General features: G+C 41.2%; 1 protein-coding gene across 1 annotated transcript in view; it reads right to left on the reverse strand.

Annotated features, from left to right (window-relative positions):
- The window catches only part of EFCC1 (EF-hand and coiled-coil domain containing 1), a 53,407-nt gene extending 32,095 nt beyond the window's left edge, over positions 1-21,312 (reverse strand). The window contains exons 1-2 of the mRNA XM_075159407.1: positions 20,620-21,312; positions 18,852-19,258 (exon numbers count right to left, since the gene is read on the reverse strand). Of these exons, the coding sequence (XP_075015508.1) occupies positions 18,852-19,258; positions 20,620-21,312 (1,100 nt within the window). The remainder of the gene's footprint in view (positions 1-18,851; positions 19,259-20,619) is intronic.
- Between the last annotated feature and the right edge of the window lie 2,630 nt (positions 21,313-23,942).

The following is a 23,942-nucleotide window of genomic DNA, read 5'->3' on the forward strand; positions in this document are numbered from 1 at the left end:
AGTGGCTCAATTTAAGCCACTCAGAGCCTGATTTGAGTATGATTCATGACGTTACATCACCACTCCACATAATGACACGTTACAGAAATAAAAGAAAATGTAAGGCTTACAAGAATGTATTGATCTTTAAATGGATATAAGAAGAGAAGAACCTAGGAACAACCACACTACGCTTAGAGTTTCATCTTGTCCACTGCCCTGTCTCTGACAGGGAGCTATAGTGGATGCTTCAAAAAAGAAATATGGGCACAGAGGAAGTCTAGAGCAATCTTTTCCCAGGTTCCAATAATCAGCATTTTGAAATTTCCACATACAGAATGTGCATATGGACTTCTGTGGTGCTTTAATGGACATGTAATAGCTTATCCTTATAGACATGTAAAAGCTTATCTGAGTATTTAAACAGTTTCACAGAACCGTATCATTAATTTTGACAGTGTTATTCCTCCCCGTTGAGAATGATATTGTTGTGGTTAAATTGTGTGGAGCGCCCATTTCCTCTCAATGTTGGCTCTCTTTTCACGCTGAAAAACGAGCCCGGCGTGGGTTAGAGCCTAGACTTTACGGGGCTCCACAGCAGTAGACAAACAGCTGACAGTAATTCATGCTGAGTAGACAGAACACCCCCACTTCTTGCAGTATAATAAAACCAGACTCCGCTTATGTACAGAGCATTGGAAGGCCCCAAAGGTCTCGTAGGGGATTTTAGAAAGAAATCACTTTTACTGTTTCCAAGCTCTGTCTATTGCTATAGTCCCACTGAATTGTAAAGACTGCATCTGAGCAGACAAAGTTTTGCTTGCAGAATGGCCTTTTTTCCAAGGGTGGGGTTAGTTGACAGGTTTTTTCAGTTTCTATGAGGAAAACTGGATTTTGCACTATAGTTATGGTGCTGCCCTGTTCAGTACTGCCCTTGTTATTGACTTCTCACGTCACTACATTGTTACAGAAGAAGACGTAAGCTGAAAAATCTTAACACATTCATGAGATGCCAGCTTGAAAGATACTCACTTTCTACTCCTTAAAAACCTCCTGAAGATTCAGTGCCTGTAATACTTTACAATTTTTAGATTTTGTTTGTTTATTTTTAAATAACAAGCATAATGATTGTGCTGTCTCTAGCAACTGCATCTTCTGTGGAACCGTTTGGATTGCCTCACTTCATGTGGCTGATACGGCTGACGGGCGAGATGTACTCGTTCTTTCTACTGTCAGTGGACTGCAAGTATCAGCAGGACCTGGGGATGATTAGCACCTCTCCAAACTATACCTGATGTTCTCCAAGAGATTCTCTAACCCTATATAAGAAATGCTGAAATCAAAGTAATGTCATTTTGAGGCAGCATATCTGATGTATAAAAACAAAATAAAAACTTACAAACTTCAAGTGTAATGCCAGTACAGATCTCAAACTGCCATCAAACCAATCTCATCTAGTGCATGGGTTCATTTCCTGAGCAACGACTCTGGAATCTAAATTTAGGTTGTTTTAATTAAATGCTTTTTTGTTCCCTGTGGGTCTGTGGCCAGTTGAAAAGTGCTCTAGTGATCAATTTTAGCATCATATATAAAACCTACCAAAAAACATACATAAGTTTTAGTAGAGCCGCATATGCTGTTATGTATTTATACTTATTTGCCAGCACAGCACCTATAACAATGGGAAAAAAGTCCCCTAAGTTAAAAGCACAAAACAATCCATAAGGGAAAACTTTGTGGGGATTAGACCTGCAACTTTGTAATCTGATAAAACATGGCTTATTTTTAAAAATGTAAAATTTCTTGAAGGGGAAGACTACAATGTAGTGTTTACAAAACTGATGAATTCTCCTTGTAGAATAGAATAGTTCAGTTGGAAAGAACCTACAGCGATCATCTAGTCCAAGTGTAACTCTTCTAAATTATTGTTTGCTTTTTAAATTGCCTATATTTGATATTAATGATGGAGTTCTCTAGAATTCATAGCATGCAGTCTTCTCCAGGACATACATTGACGTGAATAGATTTTAAATGAGATTTTTCTTAATAATCTAAGCAGGTAATTTCATCATGCTCCTTTGTCACATATACATTTATCTAGGACTAATATATTCAGGATATGGCTTGTATTTTATATCTTCGGTTCTGGCAAGTACACAGTAACCTCTATAATAGATTCCTGAAATAACAAACGTTAATGTCAGAGTTCAAAATATACATAAGTCCTTGGCCACATTTGCACAGAACAAAGTAATAAGACCTATTACGCAAAATTGCTTTCTCATCTTACCATTTAAAACAGAATAGTTATTATTCTGGTGATGTGAATTATTATGATGGTTGAAATAAGTCTAACAGTACAGTTTGAGTGGTCATAGGATATTTATTGATAAAAGCCTACTGCTAAGGGAGCAGCAGTACTATTTAAAATCAAATTCTTTGTATTCCTAAGCAATAATGTTGGTCTAAGTTTGGAATGACTGCTTTGCTCATGAATATTAAGTGAATAATGCAAGTGGTCTGGATGTGTGCCATATATTTAACAATTTGTTTAATGTAGTCTACTTAAGCTTTTTGTTTTACAGGACAGCTATCACAGCCTGATTCTCTTTCATTTGTACAGTCAGGCTATTCTTACACTCTTGTAGGGGTTTTAAAGGAGAAGAGGATTCCCCATTAATATGTTTTAGAACCTCTTCATTCCTTTCTTCAATGAGATATAATGTTGTGTTTCTATCTCAGGGCTACCTGGACTAGAAATGAGAAAAATCCCTCTTTCCAGGGTTATAGAACACCATTTTCTCTCCCTGACAGCCCCGACAGAGTGTGAGAAACTAAGTTAGACATGCATTTATGGGCAGCTATGGGTGAGGCACTTGCATATGCATGGTGAATGTAAGGTATCACACAGCCCTCTAAATTATTGAACAGAATCTTTAATATTGCATATATATGCACATACCAAGCAACTTGAAATGAGAAAATGTGAACAGAGAAATACCAGTATATGCCCATGACTGACAGCTGCAGACAGCATGAAGGCCAAATAAACATAAATGTTAAAGTACATATTTTATTTCTGATAAACATACAGTATTTTGAAAATGCTCTGCTTGCCCCCAGATCTCAGCCTATGTTGATAACCACCGGGCCAACACTCTTACAATGATCTTTTTCAATTATGTAGGAAAATATTTGCTGTGCCAGCATGTCAGAAACTCTAAGCCTAGCTTTTCAGATTAAATTTTGCTGTAGGCATGAATGGATAAAAAGGACCTTTGCAATATTGGTATGGCTGTCTCTTGCACAAGAACTGACATCTACATTGAATAGTGTGTGCTGGTTTGCAGCTCGGTGGGGAACTTCTGTGATTTGAATGGAAATTAATTAAGTGATTTGAGACTGGACAATAGGCATCCGTCAAGCAGAGGCTAGCATGTGAAAGCATGACCTGAAGGCAGGGACTTGTGCAGGGTTTTGTCATACTAGATTTTGGTTGGACTCTTCAGCTATCTAATCCTGTATCCTACTCATTATGTCCCACAAGCAGATGCTTATGAGGAGCGTGCAAGAAATCCTGCAACAGGGTGTTAACGGGAAAGTTTCATCTAAAGCTGAGAGTCAGAGTTTGGCTCTCACACTGAAATAGAGGGTTCAGAGATTTTCCAAAATTCTAGCTAATATTTATCACTGTAACTCAGAAATTCTTCTTACCAGAGTAATAGTTCATCCATTTTAAATCCTGCTAATCTCCAGGTGTCAGGGATATTTTGTAGCAACCGCCTCTCTCAGATGCACAACGAATTAAACAGCATCTGTAAGCTTGTAGTTCATCTTTTCCTATCTTAAAGGTAATTGTAGAACCATTAACTAACGCGGGGAGTAGCTGCCTACTTCTGTGGTCATTATAATCTTAACTTTTTAGATGGGGAAACTGATGTGAAGGAAAATCAATGACTCTTCCAAAGCAACAGTCTTAAGTCTGAGTCAGGGCTAAGGTTAAAGTGTGGGTCCTCTTAAACTGTAGGTGCATGAGCTAAGCTTGCTTCTCAGAGCAATAAGGTAGGATTCCTGCAGATGAAGACAAGGTGATGACACCTCCTGAAATCAAACTATATTTTGTCATTTTATGTGTATTAAAAGTTCAAAGAGAAAACTTACACAAATATTTCCCCTGATATTCACATACCCTATTGCATCCTTAGTCCTTCCCTGGCCTTTCACTCTGCGGTATGCGTGTAGGTTTGCTTGGTGACTCAGGTAGAGATGGCAACTTTCTATTTACTACCTGCTAAGAGTTTTTTTTTTTAATCAGTATTTTAGTTGTTTTCTTAATCCATGTAACCTTTCATCAAGCTTTCATCTTGCAGGAAGGTACTCCACAGCTTGCTTTACCCGCTGTGTAAGAACCACTTTTTTTTGGTCTGCTTTGAACCTGCCTCCTGCTTTCATGTGACGACTTATAATTCTTGCATTGGAAGAGACTGAACAATTCTTCCCTATTCATCTTTTTGATCTTGATAAAAATTTTATAGACCTTTTTCACATCTTTCCTCAGCTATGTCTTTTCCACATCTGCAAGTGGCTAAAATAGCCTTTTTTTCATGCTTGTTGCCTTTTCTATGCCTTTTCCAGTTTTATTCTGGTTTAGGTGGAAGGATCATAATTTCCTTCTTCTGACACAGGTGTTCTATGAATGTGCATAATTGTTTTCTTTGTTTTGTTCTCTATTCCTTTCCTAATAAATTTTAATATTATATTTGCTTTCCTTACTGCAACTCAACAGATACATCCATGGAGTTACAAAGCTCAAAGATATCATTCCTGAGCAGTTATAATAAGCTCAGAGTCCATCACTCTATCTGTGCACTGAAGTTGGAGCTGTTGTTTGGTTGGGGCTTTTTTCCCCAAAGTGCCTCAGTTTTCAATAACATGGGAGGTATCACCTGCCATCATCCAGTCACTCAGTATCCTAAGATCATTCTGCAGTTCTTCACAGTCGGTCCTTGTTTTTAACATCTTGAATAACGGAGTAATTCTTTATTTTTTATTTTCTTTATTATTTTATCTAAAAATCAAATTATAATCACATTATAGGAGCTTTTCTCACCACGTGATACATAAAGCATATTTTTCTAACTAAAATACAGACTAAACAAAACATGTTTTCAAGTACTAACCAAGGCAGACTACCAGTCATGGTTAGAATTAGGATAAAACTGAAGTTACGTATCCAGCTCCCCCTCAGACAGTGGATGTTCTGAGCTGAATCTAAGCTTTGTGATTCAAATGCACCTTGAGTTGAGACATGAATCAAATTACGGAGGTGGAACTTTACTGCTTTTAATCCCAGAGATTAATTCAGACTCACGTCTCAAGTATGGTATCTTCTGCAGTGTTTTTAATGAGAGAGAAACACCTTGATATATCATGTGTTTTAATGTATGACAGGGTACCCTTTCTTTTAACACAAATTAACCTTTTTAAAATATAAAATCTATAATGCATATCATCCACTAAGTACATTACTGATGATGCAGTATGCATTTGTTTAATTGAAGGGAAAAAAGCCCTTTAAACTTAAGGATACACAATCTAAGCCACATAAACTTTTTTACACCTGTTTGATAGCACTCACCTCTGACCTGGCACTCTGTTTATTGTATTCTGGACCAGATCATGGTTTTACAGTTCTACTTATAAAGTGATGGAAAAAATCTATCATTTTTGTAAGCATGGTCAAAGAAGCATATGTTCCCAGGGTCCTGGGAGGATTTTTCTCTTTGAAAAGTTGCTTCATTTTAAGTTTGGTTAAAACACAAAACAAACATTCAAAAGCATTGGTTTGCTTAACTTCATTAAAAATAATAAACACCCGAATGTGAACTCGAGCCTCTGCATGTTGAATTGATGGATAATACATAAGCCTGTTTTTACAAAAAAATACTGTACATGGTTTCCTTTCTGTTTTTCAACAGGACACCCAGTTCACATTCATCTCGCCAGTTGTGAGCTGTTATTACCGTTCTCCCTCCAATATAGAACTTAATTAAAATTAGCCATTCTTGTTGCCGGTATTATAACTTTATTTTGAACCAGTACTCTGACCCTTTCTGAAGCCTGACTGATGATAGTTCAGATCTTCGTTACAATGGTCGACCTACTAATCCTGTTCCCTTTGACCAAAGATAGATATCCACGCATGACAGTTCATGTCATGCCTGCAGGAACCTTACAGGCTGTTTATAGATGTAAAAAGAGGGGGTCTGTCTTCCCACCATGGCTGTTCAAGCACCAGCCTCTGCCGTACGAAATCAAGGAAACCAACAGCTGAGTGTTGTCTGCTGCCTTGGATGGGCCCCCTTTTTATCGCCCTCAACAGCCTCTTGTTTTGTTTTGTACAAACTATGCAGTTTCATCGTTCATTCTGACGGTTTGATGTAAGCTTCCATTCCCTGGGTCAAAAAAAGGCTGGCAAGGGAGGAAGGATGAAAGAAGGTGACGCTTTGACAGCTCCTTTTTCACGGTAATGAGCAGAACTGCTCTTTCTTTCCCTGCTCCTGTTCACCATGGCCTTTTCTTTCTTTATAGAGCCACATGAAGGGAAGAAATTGCCGGTTCAGCTTTGCCTTCCAGGGACTGACTAGATAAACTGGAGGGCACTGGGAGCCTTTTGTGGGCTCTGCCTGTGGAGTCATTGCTTTGTTTAGGGGTTATTTTCTGTTTGTTTCCTGTATATAATGCCAGGTAAATGCAGATTAATAGAATTAAAGTTTCGACTTGAGTACCTGAGGCAGCAAAGCATCGATTACTTCCTGGTGACTTCTGTACTGTGCGTCGTACTTGTTCGTGAAACAGAGCCCCGTTAATTTAGCTAGTCCATGGCAGCCTGCCACAGAAAAGCTCACTTTGCTTAGAAGAGGAAGAAATAGTTGCTACCTTTCCAGCATTAATAATCTTCTGTTCTAAAAAGAACATCATTTAATAAAGAGGTAATTTAGATTATAAGTAACCTTCCTAACTAGAAGAAAAGATTTGTTTGATGCTAGTCAGTGCTGTTTGCAGAAGCAGAGCCTTAACTGATACGGTCGGAGAACTGCAATTTAAGTAGAAATTACTTTTAGTACTTCACAAGTGCCAAGCCTTAGGGATTGACAATTTCTCTGATTTATATAAAGTACAGGTCTGAACACTTCAAAACTCTCAGGATTTTAGATCTTTAATCATGATTATTTGATGTGAATTCAGAGCTTACATCATTCATATACTGCATAGTATTTACCTAAAAAGGTTTAAATTTATTTACTTTTTGAAGTTTCCTATTTTTAAATGCATTTGAAGCATCATTCAGAAACTGTAAATCACGATGAACAAAAAACCCCAAACCAAAGAGAGCAAAGCAGGTAGGTCACCACAGGAGAGGGAGAAAAGTAGCAAGTGTAAGACTGACAGCACAAAAATAGACCCAGTATATAATTCTGCTGTATAGAGATTAATCATCACTTTTCTGAAAGATACCAACCCCCTGGCTACACTGAAAGGTCTTCATTCAAAGTCAGTGCATTCACCCGGGAATATCCTGCCAGTGCTGTTCGTATTTCACAGCCAGAAGACTTCTGCAAAACCAGTCACATCACAGCCAGGGCTCCAGCAGTCTTTCTGACAATATAAGCTAGAGCATTCTTTTTTTTTGTTTTCTTATTCTTTTTCCTCTGCTAAAGGAATTGTCCATGGGACTGTGGATAGTATTGGAAATTAAGCAGAGCTATATACGTTCGTTAATGCAAACAGATCTTTTAGACTAAGGACCAGCTTCTCTCCTAACTTTTGCTTATAGCTATTCAAATTTTTTTTGTTTGGTTGAAATAGGAATCCAAGGGAAAAATGTTTTGCATCTAAGGAAACAGCCTCTTCAACATGAAATGAAATATTTCATTTTGGTTTAATTTCTTTTTTATGTCTTAAGATGGTATTTTGAAATTCAATTTAGTTACACTGATTTAATGTCATTCAAAGAGGAAAAATCAAAACACTCCAGCAAGAAAACATCCAAATAAAAGACCACAATTTTTCTGTTTTTCCTTTTATTTTTGGCTATGTGAAATCTTGCCTGGTGCAACCTAAACATGCAACTAGTTTAAACTGTTTCCAAACTATATTTTTGGAGGATGAACTATTCAGCCTGAGTCCTTTGCCTGAGTCTAAATTAAATCGGAGCAGTCGCTGTAAGTGAGAGTGGTCCATCTGTTTACCTCATTCATGCCAGGTCTGTCAGGCCACCAAATTAAACCACTGTAAACAGCCCCCTTGATGTCTCTTCGTTCTGCAGTAGAGAATATCTATCAGACCTGTACTTTTAAGGGCATGCCTATGTTGTGCAGTGTAAAATCACTTGAATTGACTCCAAAGAGCTGGTGTTTGTGCTGTGCAGCTCTGCGGCACTCAGAGACATGGGGTGCTCAGATGTTGTGCCGATGCAGCTACACTGCTCTCAGCTCCAGAGTGGGCTCGCTGGGAGGCAACACATCGGCACCACAAAATACAGGTACCCCCAGGTTCATACATACTGTTGGAAATCCCACCTCTGGATATTTGCTGACGCAGAGATGGGTGGGAAAACCTACTTGTCTGCAATTTTCATAAGCATCAGCGTTGCTTTGATTGCTTATATTTCCGTTGGTGTAATTTTCTGCTAAGCAGAGTGCTACTTAGACTTACTAGCTCCAGGAGTGTGAAAATACTGTATACTCAGAACTCAGCTTAAACCTGACAACGTTCTGCTTTAAACTTGGCGGACTTCACCATATGCAGTTCCAGATACTTTTATGTTATGTGAACTAATGCCAAGGACATGTGATGAGGTCAAGTACAGAGAATAAAAGCAGAGCAGATGTGCTGTGAATACCAGATTTTTCAGTGTTATGATTAATGTGACATCATGAACTTCCCTGAAACATTCTGCTGTGAAAAGAGACTTCACAAAACAAAGCATAGGGCCTGATTTTATTCTGTAGATTTATTGAAAGGTTTGGGGTCTCTCCACTGTAATCTGATTCCTAACACTTGGCACCTCTTTTCTTGACATGGATGATGTGTGATGTGATGGCAATTAGCACTTGAAGCTCAGGCACCCTTCAGAGAACATTTTTTTCCACAAACAAGGAAGGACCGCAACACACAGTCAATCATAGCCTCTATACCTTATTTTTCAAGTGGTTTTAAGAATGATGCTGTGAAGGCTGAAGTTACTTGTTAGCCAGAAGTAAATTTCTAAAGACGTGTCATGCTCAAAGCTTACATTTGGCATTTATTGTCCAAACATTATTTTTTTTTTCATAAAGTCCATTCCTATGTGAAATGGCATTGGCAAACAGAATACAGTCAGCATCCTGTGATACAGATATCTGCAGTAATGATCAAGCTTCATTCCATGCTTTACGTTTTCAGTCTTTGAAGTTGAGTTGCAACTTTGTGATCCTTTAAGGACATATATATCTATTCATTTTTATCAGAATTTGTCAGATTTTCAGATGGGCATTATGAAAAGCTGTAAAAATGTGTAAAAATTCCCTTTTTCACAGATAAGGAATTATGTCTGTAAATAACAACTAAAGCCAACCTCTTGATATATCTTACAACTTTCAGGCTGCTTGACTTGAGCACACAGATAGGTTCCACGTCTGGAATTGTGGAAATATCTCTTCTCTGTAATGGACTGAAGCCAATACTTTGACCAGCTGATCCTCCTGCCCTTCTTCCCCTCTTCCCCCCAAAATCTCAGTCTGTGTTTGAGTCTCCAGTTTGGGATTATCTCAGAACGTGAAGCTTCAAGATCAGATGCATTTAATCAAAGGTTTACTTATAGTGCAGGGCATTATTTTCTAGCTTTTTTCTAGATTGAGGGCAGCATTTTTCTTAGGTTGTGACTGCAGTTTTTCTTAGGTTGTTTCAGTGGCTACAGTTCTAAATAGTTGAGATTCAGATTGCCAGGCAAATCTGGCAAATATAGGAAAATATGCTGAGCATCATAAAGAGAATACCCTAAGCCAAGCACTAGAGAGGCAAATATCAGTCTGGATTTTAATCATTCTGCTAAGCAGGCAGACGAGATGCTGATAAAGTTGAAAAAATGTACTGGAGAATGAAGGGAAGAGAACAGTACAGTAAACATGGCCAGTGATTCAATAGGAGTCCTGACTACAGTGAAAAGATGGGTAAACAGAACAAACTCCAGCAAATATTTGCAGTACTGCTAAATAACTGTCTCGTGTCATTGAAAGTACAGAAATTGCCTATATTGTATTTCCTAACATCAGTGACATTTATTAGCTCGTCCCCCAACCTGCCTAGAGTCTAGGCAGTTTTAAATACAGATTAACGATCTACCTCTATGTGAGTATCCCCGGCAGTGTCCTAAGTAACATGACGGTATTTAAAATCTTTTGATCCTGCCTGTGCTATCCTAAGGATGGGGTTTAAGAACTTAAGTTTGGCTGTGGGTTTGCATTATGGCAAGCTCCCAGTGAAGTCATGGAGTCAACTAATTTTACTTTCTAGATATTTCCCCAGGTCTCCAGATAATTTAGTATTTATATTACATAGAGGAGCGTTTTGAGAGTTCATGATGAAATAGAATGGTTGCCTGTGCATCTATTAGAAGGCTAGATTAATTTCTTCTCTGGATGGCTAACTCCAATAGACAACTGGTTGAAGAAAGCTGCTGAAACAGAACATATTTTTCAAATCAAAGGACAGGTTTGTGTGGGCTGGTCCCTCCAGCATTTCCAGATTTCATGATTCTATGCATTTTTCTGGTGCATAAATTAAAAAGGCTTTTTGCTGGGTTCTGTTTTGTTTTTAAGCATAACATACAGATTTCCCTTGAACTATTCTAAGGTGACTTCACTCATCTTGTCATATCATTGTTTTTGGGATGTATTCAAGAGATAAGGCCTCCCCCCCTGCAGATCATTAATCCTTCATGTTCTGAGAGCAGACTATTTTAGCAGAACAAATTAGTTTAATCTGTTTGAAAACTTGGGTTGTCAGCATCTATCTTACAAACTACCTTGTCTATTTTGTATCCTGAAGGAAAGTGAGATGAGGAGCAGAGAGTAAATAATTGCTTCTTATTGCTTTAGTAGAACTCCTCCTCTCCTCATTTTCACGAAGTAATTTTCAAGTTTTATGAAGAAAAGAAACAATAAAATTTCTTCCCTTTTTATTCCTCCAGCAGAATAAAAAGCTTAAAAGAATGCAGAATTCTCTGCTTGTGCCCGAGTGTAGATGATCAGCAGTGTTTGATTTTCAAAGTAACTTTTGTGAATTGACAGCAAAAATGACATGCGCTAAACCCACTTGAGATACGGTTGGTTGATTTGTTTTAATTTTCTCTCTGGAAGGGCTCGAGTACTTTATACTAAATGTGTGCTTAAGTCCCTGTGTGAAGCACTTGTCAATGCCCTGGTCCTCTCAGGATCTCGCCCCTGGTGTTTTTACTTCAGGTTTTCGTCAATATCTTGATATCCAGGGAGGTAAACATAGAAGCCTCAAGTTCAAGCCACAGGCTACACTTTGAGGTTATATATTGCTGCTTTGTCTTACAAAACTGACCTGAAGAAAAAGTAAATTTTTAAAATACTGCTGGCTCTTCAAAGCATCTGTTAGGGGGGTTTGGCAAACTTCCATTCAGTAAAAGATTTATTGCCCAGTTATATTCTCGTTACTCCTATAAGCAAAGGAATGCTGCTAATGAATTGAACGGGTCTGATGACACCAGTGTACGAGCAGAGAACAGCACGGTGGGACCTGGTCATACAGGGACCTTTTAGTGAGGTGGGGAAAACTGGAGCGCTCCAGCAAGCGTCCTTTCCTGCAGGTGCTCTTTTGCATAGAAGCGGCTACAAACTTGTCCGGTTTGCTTAAGAAATAAATGAGAGGCCAAGTGCGTGACTGTGCAGGCAACACGTAACGGTCCTCCTGGCCCCCCAGGTTCGTAATGAGCTGTGACACTTTGTGACAGGAGGCTACTGATGCGTTTTTCTTGGTAATAAATAATTGTTCTTTTTATGCAGCTCTCCTACACTGAGGTTAGTTGGCTTTCAGGTCAAGAGAGATGCATAGATCCCAGTCTTGTCAAGCTGATAACTCCATTCCCAGAATAACCCCAATACCTCGAGTTTTCTGTGCTTTTACCTGCACGCAGTGGAATCTGAAGTGTCAGGATCTGTCAGATGGATGATACCGAGGTAAATGCAACTCTAAGGTCTATAAATTGAGCACAACAGCAGTACGCGGCAGTGACGTCCTGTCACCGGCCAGCTAGGCCCACCAGGCAGAAGGTACCTAGGAGGCCTTTGTGGCACAAAGTGACGTACTGCTAATATCTGATATAGAAAGGTGCTGTACCGGAGCTCGCCCAAGTAATCCAGAGGGTTGCAACTGAGGGCTATTGATGAGCTAGGGCCATTTCTGTTTGATTTTGGTTCTTGCAATGACAGCGAGAAAGTGACTTTGTTCTGGGAGGCGTGCTTTCAAGTGGCGTAGCCTCTGATGGGGAGTCCAGTCTTAGGAAATTATTTGAAAGGGGTGGGGAGAGTAGGTTTTTTTAAAGTTATCTTTGTGTATGAAATTAATCTTTGACTTTTGCTGGCATGAGACAAAATAGACAATACGTTGCATCACTTAGAAAGTTTGGACGGTAAAAGGTGTCCATTTTCTTGGGGAAAGACTACAAAGCCAGAGGTGTGATGCAGCTTGTCAGGGCAGCCAGATGAGGGAAGCAAGGAGGTGCACAGCTGTCACTGTGGGCGTCCACCAAGCTGCTGGCTGAATTTCCAGGCACTAATTCAAGGGAGAGTAGCTGCAGGAACACTGACTGCACACCTTCTGGGGAAAAAATCATCTCTCTGGTATAGGAGGGGTTAGCATGATTCAAATTACACACGGAAGGGCAGGAGACAGGTTTAAAAGGCAGCTGCATGTGTCAGATACTATGTATGAGATGACAAAACTAACTCCTTTGGCTTGAACTATCTTTTTGTTACTGCTGACTACGGCAGGGCTTGTAGTACGCTTTACTCTCTCCGTCCCCAGGAAGGTATGTGCGATGGGGTCTGCTAAGTGACAGAAACGGTGCCTCCGCAGAGCTGCGGGAGGAAACCCGGGACACGGCGAAAGCACGTCCACCCCGGTGAATGGGCAGTCCGTATGTGTGGCATTGCTATTGTCCTCACAGTGGTTTACTCCCAACACAGCAAAGAAGGCAAGCCAGCTGAAAAGGAGGATTTAGTGAGAAACCAGGGAAAGTCTCCCAAGAATAAATGCTGTGTAACTACGAGCCCAACACTGAAAAAGGCCAGAGAACTGGCTACTTCCAACGTCAGAATTAGCACCTAAGTACAAGCTTCCTTGTAGATAAATGCACTTGCATTAATTTGAATGGATTTGAAGTAAAAGTGTTGCTATTATTATGGGAAGCAAGTATTATTAATGTTAAAGAGAACTGAAAGAATCTTCTTGCATTTGAAATAAAACTAGCCCTTCCATAGAAAGATGCTGTACATTTTCTTCAATGTCAAGTTAATGTTTTAAATTGCTCTGTACAGCAATTCTCTCTACCATATATAACAATACCTTCCATTATCCCTTTTTATGAAATCAAAATTTTCCTTTGAAGTGTTTCAAATGACTAGTAATCTGATTTGCTTGCCTAGCTCGTGATTCTTCTATGACTAAAGACATGCAAGTAGTCTAAGCTTCATATGATGGGAACATATTCACCTGTTACTGTTAACTCCTTGAAAAACTTAAAGTTCTGTGTTTTTTGGCAGACTTCTATGTAATATATAACTTCTTACAGTCTTAAGTAGAAGAAAATATCAGGTACAAGCAGAATTAGAAAATAAAATGAGATGACATCAGTTCATCCAGAACATCTGCTTGAGCGGTCTCACAGACGAGGCTCTGCAAAGTAACATTTTATTTTACCCTCCATGAGTTCAGCTCCCTGACTGTCATCGTTCTTACTGACTGCCATCAGTCACTGCTCCCTGCCTGTGGTTGCTCTCGTCCAAGGACGTACTTATCGTCCGCAGTTCTATCCAGTCTCCTGCGTAGTCCAGCACACAGTCCAGACCCACAGTCTCCATGCAAATTTTGTGCCATCTGAAATAAATTGCCAAGATGCACTTCACCTTACAACCAGCAAGTAGTTGATATTGATGACACTAGACAAGCAGAAAGTTGTCCAGATTTTCTTTATTTAATGTCTAATTTTTTAAATAGAAAAACAGTTCTAGAATGCCTAAATATAAAACATGCATTACCGTTCAGATTGGAAATAACCTACTACATACACCTTCTTTTGTGGATTCGTGTTTCCTTCCTAGGGCTTTTGTTTCTTCACCTAACAGAGCTGGCTGTATCGGTTAGGAATATTTCCACATTCCTCTCCTGTTCTTGGGTTATTGATTTGGATCTGTTTGGTCCATCTTGTTACATTTTACAGAGTAAATGATAACCTGAGAAATTACTGAAAAGATCAGGACACTGCCTCCTAAAAGAAAAGAAAAATTGAACTACTTCTGATATAGGATAACCTAAAGCATAACTTTTTAGAAAAATTAACACTGGTGACTTAGGAAAGAAATAAATGGGAGAAATTATGCTGGAGGCCTCCACCTTCATATTTATAAAAGAATATGAGGGGATGAAACAAGCCTCTCTGCATTCCATGTAAAAAGGATTCCTGCTCATTAACACATATAAATGCTGATGGATAATTAAGTAATTTGGAAGACAGACCATGCATATTGGAAGCATTTTTGGTATTTTATGACCCCTTCCACTGACCTATGTAATTACTGTGCTGCTGGCTAACACAGCAACATAAAACCTCTGTGAACATCTCCATTATGAAGTCTATTTCAATTCTAAATGCCCTTTCTTTTTATTTGTTACAGTAGGGTCAAAAAAAGGTTGTTAAATTCTGTTATTCCCTCCAATGCTATTAAAGAGAAAAGAATCTGTAAACTTTATTAAGTAATCAATTTCTAAGCCACCTACAATGTAGTATAGAAAACAGAACCAACTTATATTTGGCAAGAACAATTCACATCAAACCAATCTAATTTCCTTCTCTGACAGGGAAAATGGCTGAATGGATAAAGAGAAGCAGTAGATGTGACATTTTTATTGTGGTAACATTTTTATATGTGACATTCTTACAAACACTACTTATAAATCACAGGACTATATTAGAATACAGGGACGGTGTCACCCTGGGCTGGGGCAAAACTTACTGAAAAAAAAGTAGTTTAGGGAATAGCTGTTAATGATATGCTCTTGGATAGAGTATATCAAGTGGAGGTCCCCAGAATCTGTCCGGGGACCTAGCCAGTATGTTCATTTAGGCTTCCAACTTTTGAAGGAGAAATTACAAATGTGCAATTGACACCAAGCTGGGAGGGGATGACAGCAATTTGGAGGTTAGTCCCAATATCATCGTGAGAAACTAGTCCAAAAATCAAAAAGCTGAGCTTCAGTAATAAGAAATGAAAAGTCCTATACCTGGGAAAATGAAATCAAATGCACCAGTACAAAATGAGAATAACTCTCTGAGCAGCACTGCATAAAAAATGGGGCTTGCATAACTTCCTAAACTCTTCCGTATACTGACATTGTGAATTATGCATTTTTGATATAATAGCAATGATGAAGCATACAATTTCTTGTGACATGTCTTTTTCCTCTGAAATGAATTTAACTCATGCTTTTCGGTAAGGAATGTCTTGAAATTTACCTTTAAAGTATCTGAACTGACTCATTAAATTGACAGGGATTAAAAAATAAAAAATAGTACAGATTTCTAATGGTGGAGGAAAACCTGACACATGCCTCCAGTGTAGGAAGAACAGGTATGCACCTTGAGACAAGAAGTACCTATAAAATATTTGGTCAACTAGGTTGGCTTCAGAACCTAATAACATGATAGGGACATTTCAAACCCTGATACAGGAACCTGCGTACTCAGAAAAAGTTCATGTTTAAATCATACAAACTTCAGTTAGCACACATTTACCAGAGATGCTGATAGCAACATTTTCCCTTAAATTTGCAGGAATATGAATCTGTGGGCAGAAAAGGCAATTGTAATTAAGTACCCTAATTCAGGAAAACATTTAATCACTTGCTGGTACTTAAACGCTTTCCTGAATAGATGTAAACTTTGTTGTTTCCTGAGTTAGGGATTATAATTTAAGGTAATTGTTGTGACTCCAGGCCTAACTGATAGCAAGTTGGCATAAGATGAAGGTCTAGAAGTAGGATTTAGAAGCTTAAAGAGCTTTGAAAATCTGAACCTAAAGGAAGAAAACATTTTTTTCTTTACTTTAGAAATGCAAAAATATAAATAGGAGCAGCATGAAAAACTCATAGAGTGGTTCTCATTCTTGAATATGATCCTCTCTGGAAGAAATTAGGCTTTGGCTGAAGTAAAATAGTGGCCATATCAAGCCAGTTAAGGTGAATTCTCAGGAGACAAATCTGCAACCTTAAATGCTTTCTGAAGTATACTCAAATCCCCACCCGTTTCTTTCTGCTGCTACCCTGCAGCATTAATTCTTGCCAAACCCAGATCCTGCTTATATGCTTACAAACTTTTTATGGTACTTGGAAATGGAGAAAACTGCTCACTGGAGTACTAACTTAAATACGTACTGACTTAAATAACATTACCAGTAATACACTTGCCAATTGACTGAGAAACCTGTGGGATATAGCAGCCATCCCTCCATCTCTACGCTTTGGCCAACTCATCATTGTTCCCTCAACATGTACTTTCTAGCACCTCACCCAAACTATGCCCATGGGTTTTGGACTTCTGCACAACAGGAGAAGATGATTTTCTATGAGCAGAAGGAGTTTCTGCCATCTGTAGCACAAGTGGAAGCACGTAAAGTGAGTGGGACAAGCCATGATGCCAACGGCTGCATAGGGTAGAAATAGCCATGCTACTGTTAAGCTCTTTCATCACAGTAACACAGAGCTTAACCTACCTATTTTCTGCCAGTTTGGGCATCTCTGTGCCACACTGTGGAATATGTGGAATTATGGTGTTCCATATATTGCGGAACTGTGGAATATGACCACAGGCATGCAAGTCACAATCATCATTAAGCGGCTCTGCTGTTAAACTGGTTAAGCCAAGAGCTGTATTACATGGTCTGGAGATGGAAGTGCTTTATGGCTAACATAGAATCAAGACCCATTAAAGGGTCTTGCATGTGGAAGCTGGCTTGGTCCTGTGCTAAATGTGCCGTGGGGCTAAAAAAGGGTGGTTTCCAAATGGTCAGCCTAGCACCATTCCTGAGCTTTACACTCACTTTGAATTAGCATGCAATTTTAAAGTAAATATTACAGATGAAGATTATCTTACAAAGAACATATAATTTACATTTTTAAACTCACACTATTTGTTTTGATGTAATCCATAAAAGTTCCTGCTCTGCAAGGCCCAGTGGACATTTCTTATTGTCTTTAACTAGTTCACCTCTACCTGCTTAAAGGTGATTTTTTATGCTTCATCATACTTTGGAAAAGCAATTCTGCAGGACAAGAACTCATGTTAAGTCTTTGGTGCTCATGCCAGGGAGATCCTGATAGACTAGACAAGTAGTGTGATCTATCTCTGCACTAAGAATTGTATCATTCATCCAGATATCCCTGTAAATGACAATCATCTTGACATCATGCGCCCTCACAGTGTTTTTAAAATCCTATAGATGTTTAAATAAATGCTTTTATCTTCTGCAACCACACAGGTATTAACGTACACAATGCTTACAGAAAGACACCGGATAAAATGATTATTTTTAGAATTTCCTCACTTCATAAAACAGTACAATAGCTATGATGCTACAAATAACTCCCTGTGAATTCTTCTTATAAGCAAACAGAGGAAGTATAAGTTTAGGAAGAGACAAGAAGTTCAGAACAGACAATATATTAAAATACTAGTTTTAGTACAGTTAGGAAAAAAATATTAAGTATTAGCTTTACTTTGGGTCAGTAAAAATATGGACAACATTTCATCCCATAGCTCAGTTTGAAACTTGGGCAGAATTGCCTGGCACTTAGTAACCATCAATGAGTCCAAGTCTTGTCTGAGATAAAAAGCAACAAAGGCAGTGAGCTATTAAATTTGCGACCAACTTTCTGAGTTTTGGAAACCTATTTATTTATGCTATTACAAAAGTGTGGTTTAGTTGGATGATGTATTTTTTGTTTGAGACTCCCACTATATTATTGTGTGATTTTAGGAAAGTGTTTTAACTTTTCTCTTCTGGAGGATGACATATTCTGTCAGTGAAGAAGTGATAAAGTCACAGCAGAGTTTAAAACTGTTGGCCTTGTGTGTTCTTCTCCAATTCATATGACAAGTTGAAGAGCTTTCATAAGAAATGGAGTATCAGCCATCTGATTACAGCTGGCTTTGTATGTGTGACTTAACTAGCAGGAAATGGCTCAGTTGATGTTAGTTAGTTAAGGTAAAAAAATAAGTGTGTTGGAAATGGATTGTGAAGGACTGTCAGCAATTTCTTTTGAGGCTTTCTTGAAGTATTACTACGTTGCGCCCTGTTGCTGTGTGTTTGAGGAGTAACTTCAGCTCTCTGTAGATCAAGCATGCTTATTTTGGCCTACCTCCCACTGAACGGGCCCAGTTCTGTTATGGATCCCTACCAAGAAAATTGATAAGTAGCTTCTAATTTCCCTCTGGCTACATTTTAGAAGATGTATTTGGAGACTTTTAATAAGCTACAACCACAAAATACTGTGATTTTATAGGCATTTTTTGACGGACTCAAACTTACCTATAGTGCTGCAGTTCCGATTCTAGCTGCCGAATGTACATTTGCAGATGCGGCACCTCGTTAGCTTTCACTTCTAGCTCCTTCACTTTGCCAAGACTGTTAAGGACGGCGTGTCTCGCCTCTTCAACCTTCTTCCTCATTTCTGCTTGTTCTCTTTTCAGGTTACGGTTGCAGTCTTCCAGACTGACCAGAGCTTCCTGAGAGCTCTTCAGCTCTCTTTCCAACTCTTGATTGAACTTAATTGCTTCTTCAATTTGCCCATCCCTGGAGCTCCGGATGAGTTCCACTTCCTTCAGGACGCTCTGAAGGGACTTGGTCTGGGAGTGGTTCTCTGTTAACTGTCTCTTACTCCCTATAAAACAGGTCCCCTCTTCCTTATGGTTAGCATGGCTTTTCCGCAGCCCTACCTATAATGAACAGGAGCAGAAAGCAGGGAGAAAATAATGCATTTTAAAGCAACTGACATTTTAATCAAGACTGAAAATGGCTGGATTGGTTTTTTTTGGTTTTTTAATGACAAATAGTTGATCAGCAACTAATAAGCTACTTACCTTTGCAGAATATAAAGACAATGAAACAATCTCGGGAAAGTAGTTTTTAAATATGTAACTATAAATTTAATTTTACAACGACTCATTAAAGTAGAAAATTAGGTTATCGCACAAGTTTCTGTATAGCTTTGATGTCATTACTTTAGTCTGTCCTTAAAAGGCAAGTAGTATTCTGAAAAAAATATTTCCAGTTATGTTTTTTAAGTCACGTTCAGTAGAAGTGAACAGAGAGCAGCTGGTGTGTTCTGGACTTCTAATCTTTGTCCTTCTTCTGATTCTTCCTGGGCCTTTGACTGGTGACTTCATGTTTGCTTCTGGCTTCCTTTCACTTTTCAAATGAAAATGGTAAAAGTGGCTTTCACCTGCCGTGCTGGACGTTGCGAAGATGGACAGCCAGCTAATGCCAAAGGGAAGTGTCGCGCATGGAGCAGAGTTCTGTCAGCATTGTGTTCGTGTTAAACCCAACCTGATCAGGCCCACCAGAACAACCGGTGAACTCAGCCCTTCGGTGCTTTGCCTGTCCTACCCTATTTCATGCCAGAATAATTTAACTGCTGTTATGTACGTGTGTGTTTCACTTGAGCCGATACAGCGGAAACAGCAACCAGCCCCAGAATTAATGGGGCTCTGCGGAGGAGCCAGGCAGTATTCATCAGCCGGTTTGCAGAACTGACTCCAACTCTGAACTCTCATGACCACCCTCTGAAGAAAACATACTTCTAATGTTTCTGACGTTAAAGTGTTTCTACATTTATGACTGAGTAATTGCATGTGCTTGTGCAGGTAAGAATCCCAAAGTTCTTTCTTACCTTGGAAAAAAAACCCACAACGATGCATTAACTGGCATATAACTGACTGCATGTGCAATAGAAAAAGCAGCATTATACATTTAGGTCTGTTAAATTGACATCTACAATTTTAGCAGGGTGGTTTTCAGTGCATGCCTGAAATGTATACACTGGTGAAAATGCACCACTTCTCCTTAAAGTCTCTATGTAACCAAACTTTGCTAAAAAGTTAATGCCGAAGATGAAAGAGCAGCCTAGCTCTCTGCCATACTCTTTTACAAATCAGTGTGGGGCCGGAGGGCTTACCAACACCGGGTTTTCCGAGAGCTGCACTTTAATCAAGGATAACTTAAGCCTTGGTAGGGGGGCTTCGGAGACCCTGCAGAGGCCGGGGGCGACGCCCGCCCCTCGCCGGGCAGCGCAACTCACCTGCAGGGCCAGGCACCGGGCGTCGCTGCTCTGCAGGGCGGCCCGCATGTCCTCCACCAGCTCCCGCAGGCTGCCGTTCTCCTCCTCCAGCTTGGCGATGCGGTCCTCGGCCTGCTCCAGCGCCACGATCTCCTCGTAGCACTCCCGCGAGCAGGGCCCCGCCGGCCGCCGTCCCGCCGCCGCCTCCCCCCCGCCGCCGGGCCGCCCCGCCGCGCCGGGCCCGGCCGGGTCGCGGCGGCGGCGGCGGCGGGGGCTGCGGAGCCGGATCTGGGTCTCGATGTGCTCGCTCTCCCGGCCCAGCGGCAGGCGCGGCACGGCGCGGCGCGGGGCGCTGCCCGCCTTGGTGCTGAAGTAGCCGCAGAGGCGGGCGTGGAACTGGCGGAAGGTGAGCTCGGCCGAGAGGCCCTCCCACAGCCCCGCGCACTCCTCGGGGTCGGCCGCCGCCTCCGCCGCCTCCTCCAGCCCCAGCACCTGGCAGAGCGTCCGGAAGTCCTCGCCGGGGATCCTGCCCGCCCCGGCGCAGTCCAGGTGGTGGAAGATCTCCTGCAGGTACTGGTCCAGGCCGGTGGCCAGCACGACGATCTCGTTCTCCACGCCGCGGTCCAGCCCGTAGTGGTAGGCCAGGGCGCTCACCAGCCACTGCGTCCGCCGGGCCGGCCGCCCGTACGGGTCCCAGCCCTCAGGCGGCTCCATCGCGCCCGCCTGCCCCGCCGCGCTCCCCGACCATCCTGCCCCCGCGCCCCGCCTCGCCGCCCGCCCCGCTCGGCGGCGGGGCCGCCTCCCGGGGACGGAGCGGGGCGCCGGGGGCTGCCTCCGCCCCCCGCCGCGGCGGGGTGGCTTCTCCCTCGCTCCCTTGCCGGCGCGGGGTTCTGAGCTTCCCCCGGGCCCTGCGGGGTGCCGCCCCGCCGCCTGTGCTTGTCAGGAGAAGGGTTTCGGCCGAGCCTGGGCTCGGAGTCCGTTTCTAACTTCCGAACTGCTTTCTGGTTCCTTGCTGACGCGAGCAAGACGATAGCGTGGCAGAATCCAGTTTGACAACGCTTGTGAACGAGTGAGTGGTCCCACTGTAACGAAACTAATGTACTTAAAAGTTGATCATCTTTCTGTTCGCTCAGGCTTTTTCACCTCTGTGGATGTGGTGTCTTTGTGGTATGGGTACGTATTTCTTAAGTTGTTGTCTGTGATAGAGATGAATAAACGTTAAACTGGGTCAAATGACCGAGCTTGCCAAAGCAGTGATTTTTGTCACTTTTTGGCTATGGAGTAGGACCTCTTTGAAAACTGCAAAAGGAGTACCCAGCCTTAACCAGTTCTCGAGTGCTTAAAAACCTTTCCTGTGAACACAGGCTGCCTGCCCTGCATTAGCAGCCCACTGATTTCAGAGGGAGGCTGTGCGCGGCATCCGACCAGTATTTGTTGAATGCAGCTACAGTCAAGGAGCGGCAAAGCAGGGCTGCTCCACCGGCAGGGACGCGCCACGAGCCGGAGGTGACCATGGCACCAGCCGTGCCCAAGGTCTGAATAGGGTGGCAAAGTTGGGGTGCCCTTAACAGGCAAGATGGTGAACCAGGTCTGGGGTCCTTCCAAGAAGTCCCATCAAGAGCAGCAGCAGATAGAGCCAGAGACGGGGCTGGTGGAAAGGCTACAGTGCAGGTCCAAGGTCCATCCAGTAGCCTGGGCAAGGACTAGATAGGTACACCTACAGCTCAAGGAAGGACAGGGGCCTCGGCGCTGGGTGCAAATGGTGCTCTTGGGCAGGGGGTGTGAGTGGGGGTCCCACCTGAGGTTTGCAGGACACATAAGGTCTGCTGGTGCGCTCAGGGACCCGGACGCTGCTTTTACCTCCCCCAGTTGAATGGGAGTGCTGACTGACTTGTGTGTGCTGTGCATCATCGAGAAAAAGCATCCTTTAGAAGGCTTTTGACCTTCCTCTTTACTAAAAATCAGATTTCTGATTATTTCTATGATAGGCTGTTTTGCTGAAGATCTCCTTTTGACTTTTATGTTAAAAGATCCAGGTTCCCCCAGTGCTCTACAGCCTTCCTATTGTCAAGGGCTGAGTTTTAGCCCCCAGTGATCTTCTGTTTATTTATTATCCAAAATAGTAGCATGTTTTGTAATTTTGCAGTCATTAGGAATCTCCTGACCAGCTCATGGATTTACTTCTATTTGGTTTGGTTCTGTGTTTGTTGTTTTTTTGTTTGTTTGGGTTTTTTTTAGGTATTCTTGTACCTTTAAAGAGCGTTTCTCCCATTTTCCTCTTGTTTGAAGTGATACATAACATGTAACATTTTTGATTGACTTGAGGAGTCTTCCATGGGTAACATGTATGTATATATTTGTTATTCACTCTTATAGCCCTGTATACCTATAAAACTTTAGCTTTTCTTAATCTGATAATGTTATTAATGCAAGAAACTGACTTAGGGTCAAAATGGCCCATGTAATGCATTACTAGACAGAGACAGGAAGGACAAAACCATAAAACTTGAATGTTTTTAGCAGATACGATGTAAATCCACATCTGTTATCCACACACACCAAACCGACTGACCCCAAACACCAACTAAAGCATCAAGGCCCTGGAGGTAGACAATGCAACAGTCTAAACTTGTTTTGGTCTAGCTAGTTTCAATTGTAAAAATATTTATCAAGTGGAAATAATTGATTTAAAGGCTGACAGAATCTTTACCAGGCTATAAACCTGTCAGCGTAAATTGTACTTTAGCACCTACGCTTTTGGGTTTCTTGGTGGTGTCTCTGGGTAGAAGAGAGGCATCGTTAACAGCGCTGGGGAGCATTTGGGCCTCTGTTGAATTCCTCGTTGCCCATCTGCTGGACTTCTGGTTTGAAAGAGAGAAGGACATAAAATGGCATGGCAAATCTTTGGCTTTCTGTGTTATCACTGTAACAGGGAAATGAGAATGTCAGAATGATGTCACTTCACATTTGCCAAAGGTTCATCTCTGAAAGAAAGCAGATACTTGATACCAGCAAAATACCCCAAACCTTTGGCCATTTAATTTTGTTTGATTTTTTTAGGAAATCTCCGACTGCTGGGTGGTTGGGTTTTGCATCATATTTTCTTAAAAAACAACCACCCGACCCAAGACTTTCAAACTCTAGACAACTGCGAAAACAGTTGGACCAGAGGAATTTCAAATGTCACTGTGGCCTCCCTGTGACAAGGGGGTTGGGTTTGGTAGAAGAAAACTTTCCTTTTGCAGCCTGCTTTGCTTTCCCTGCACTGCTCCACACTTAGCCTTTTTTCCAGTGCAGTGCTTCTGATATCAGAGGTACAGGAAAGCCTGTCACGGTGTAATTAC

Source organism: Calonectris borealis, chromosome 10 (genome assembly GCF_964195595.1).
Source record: "Calonectris borealis chromosome 10, bCalBor7.hap1.2, whole genome shotgun sequence".
NCBI classification, from domain to species: Eukaryota; Metazoa; Chordata; class Aves; order Procellariiformes; family Procellariidae; genus Calonectris; species Calonectris borealis.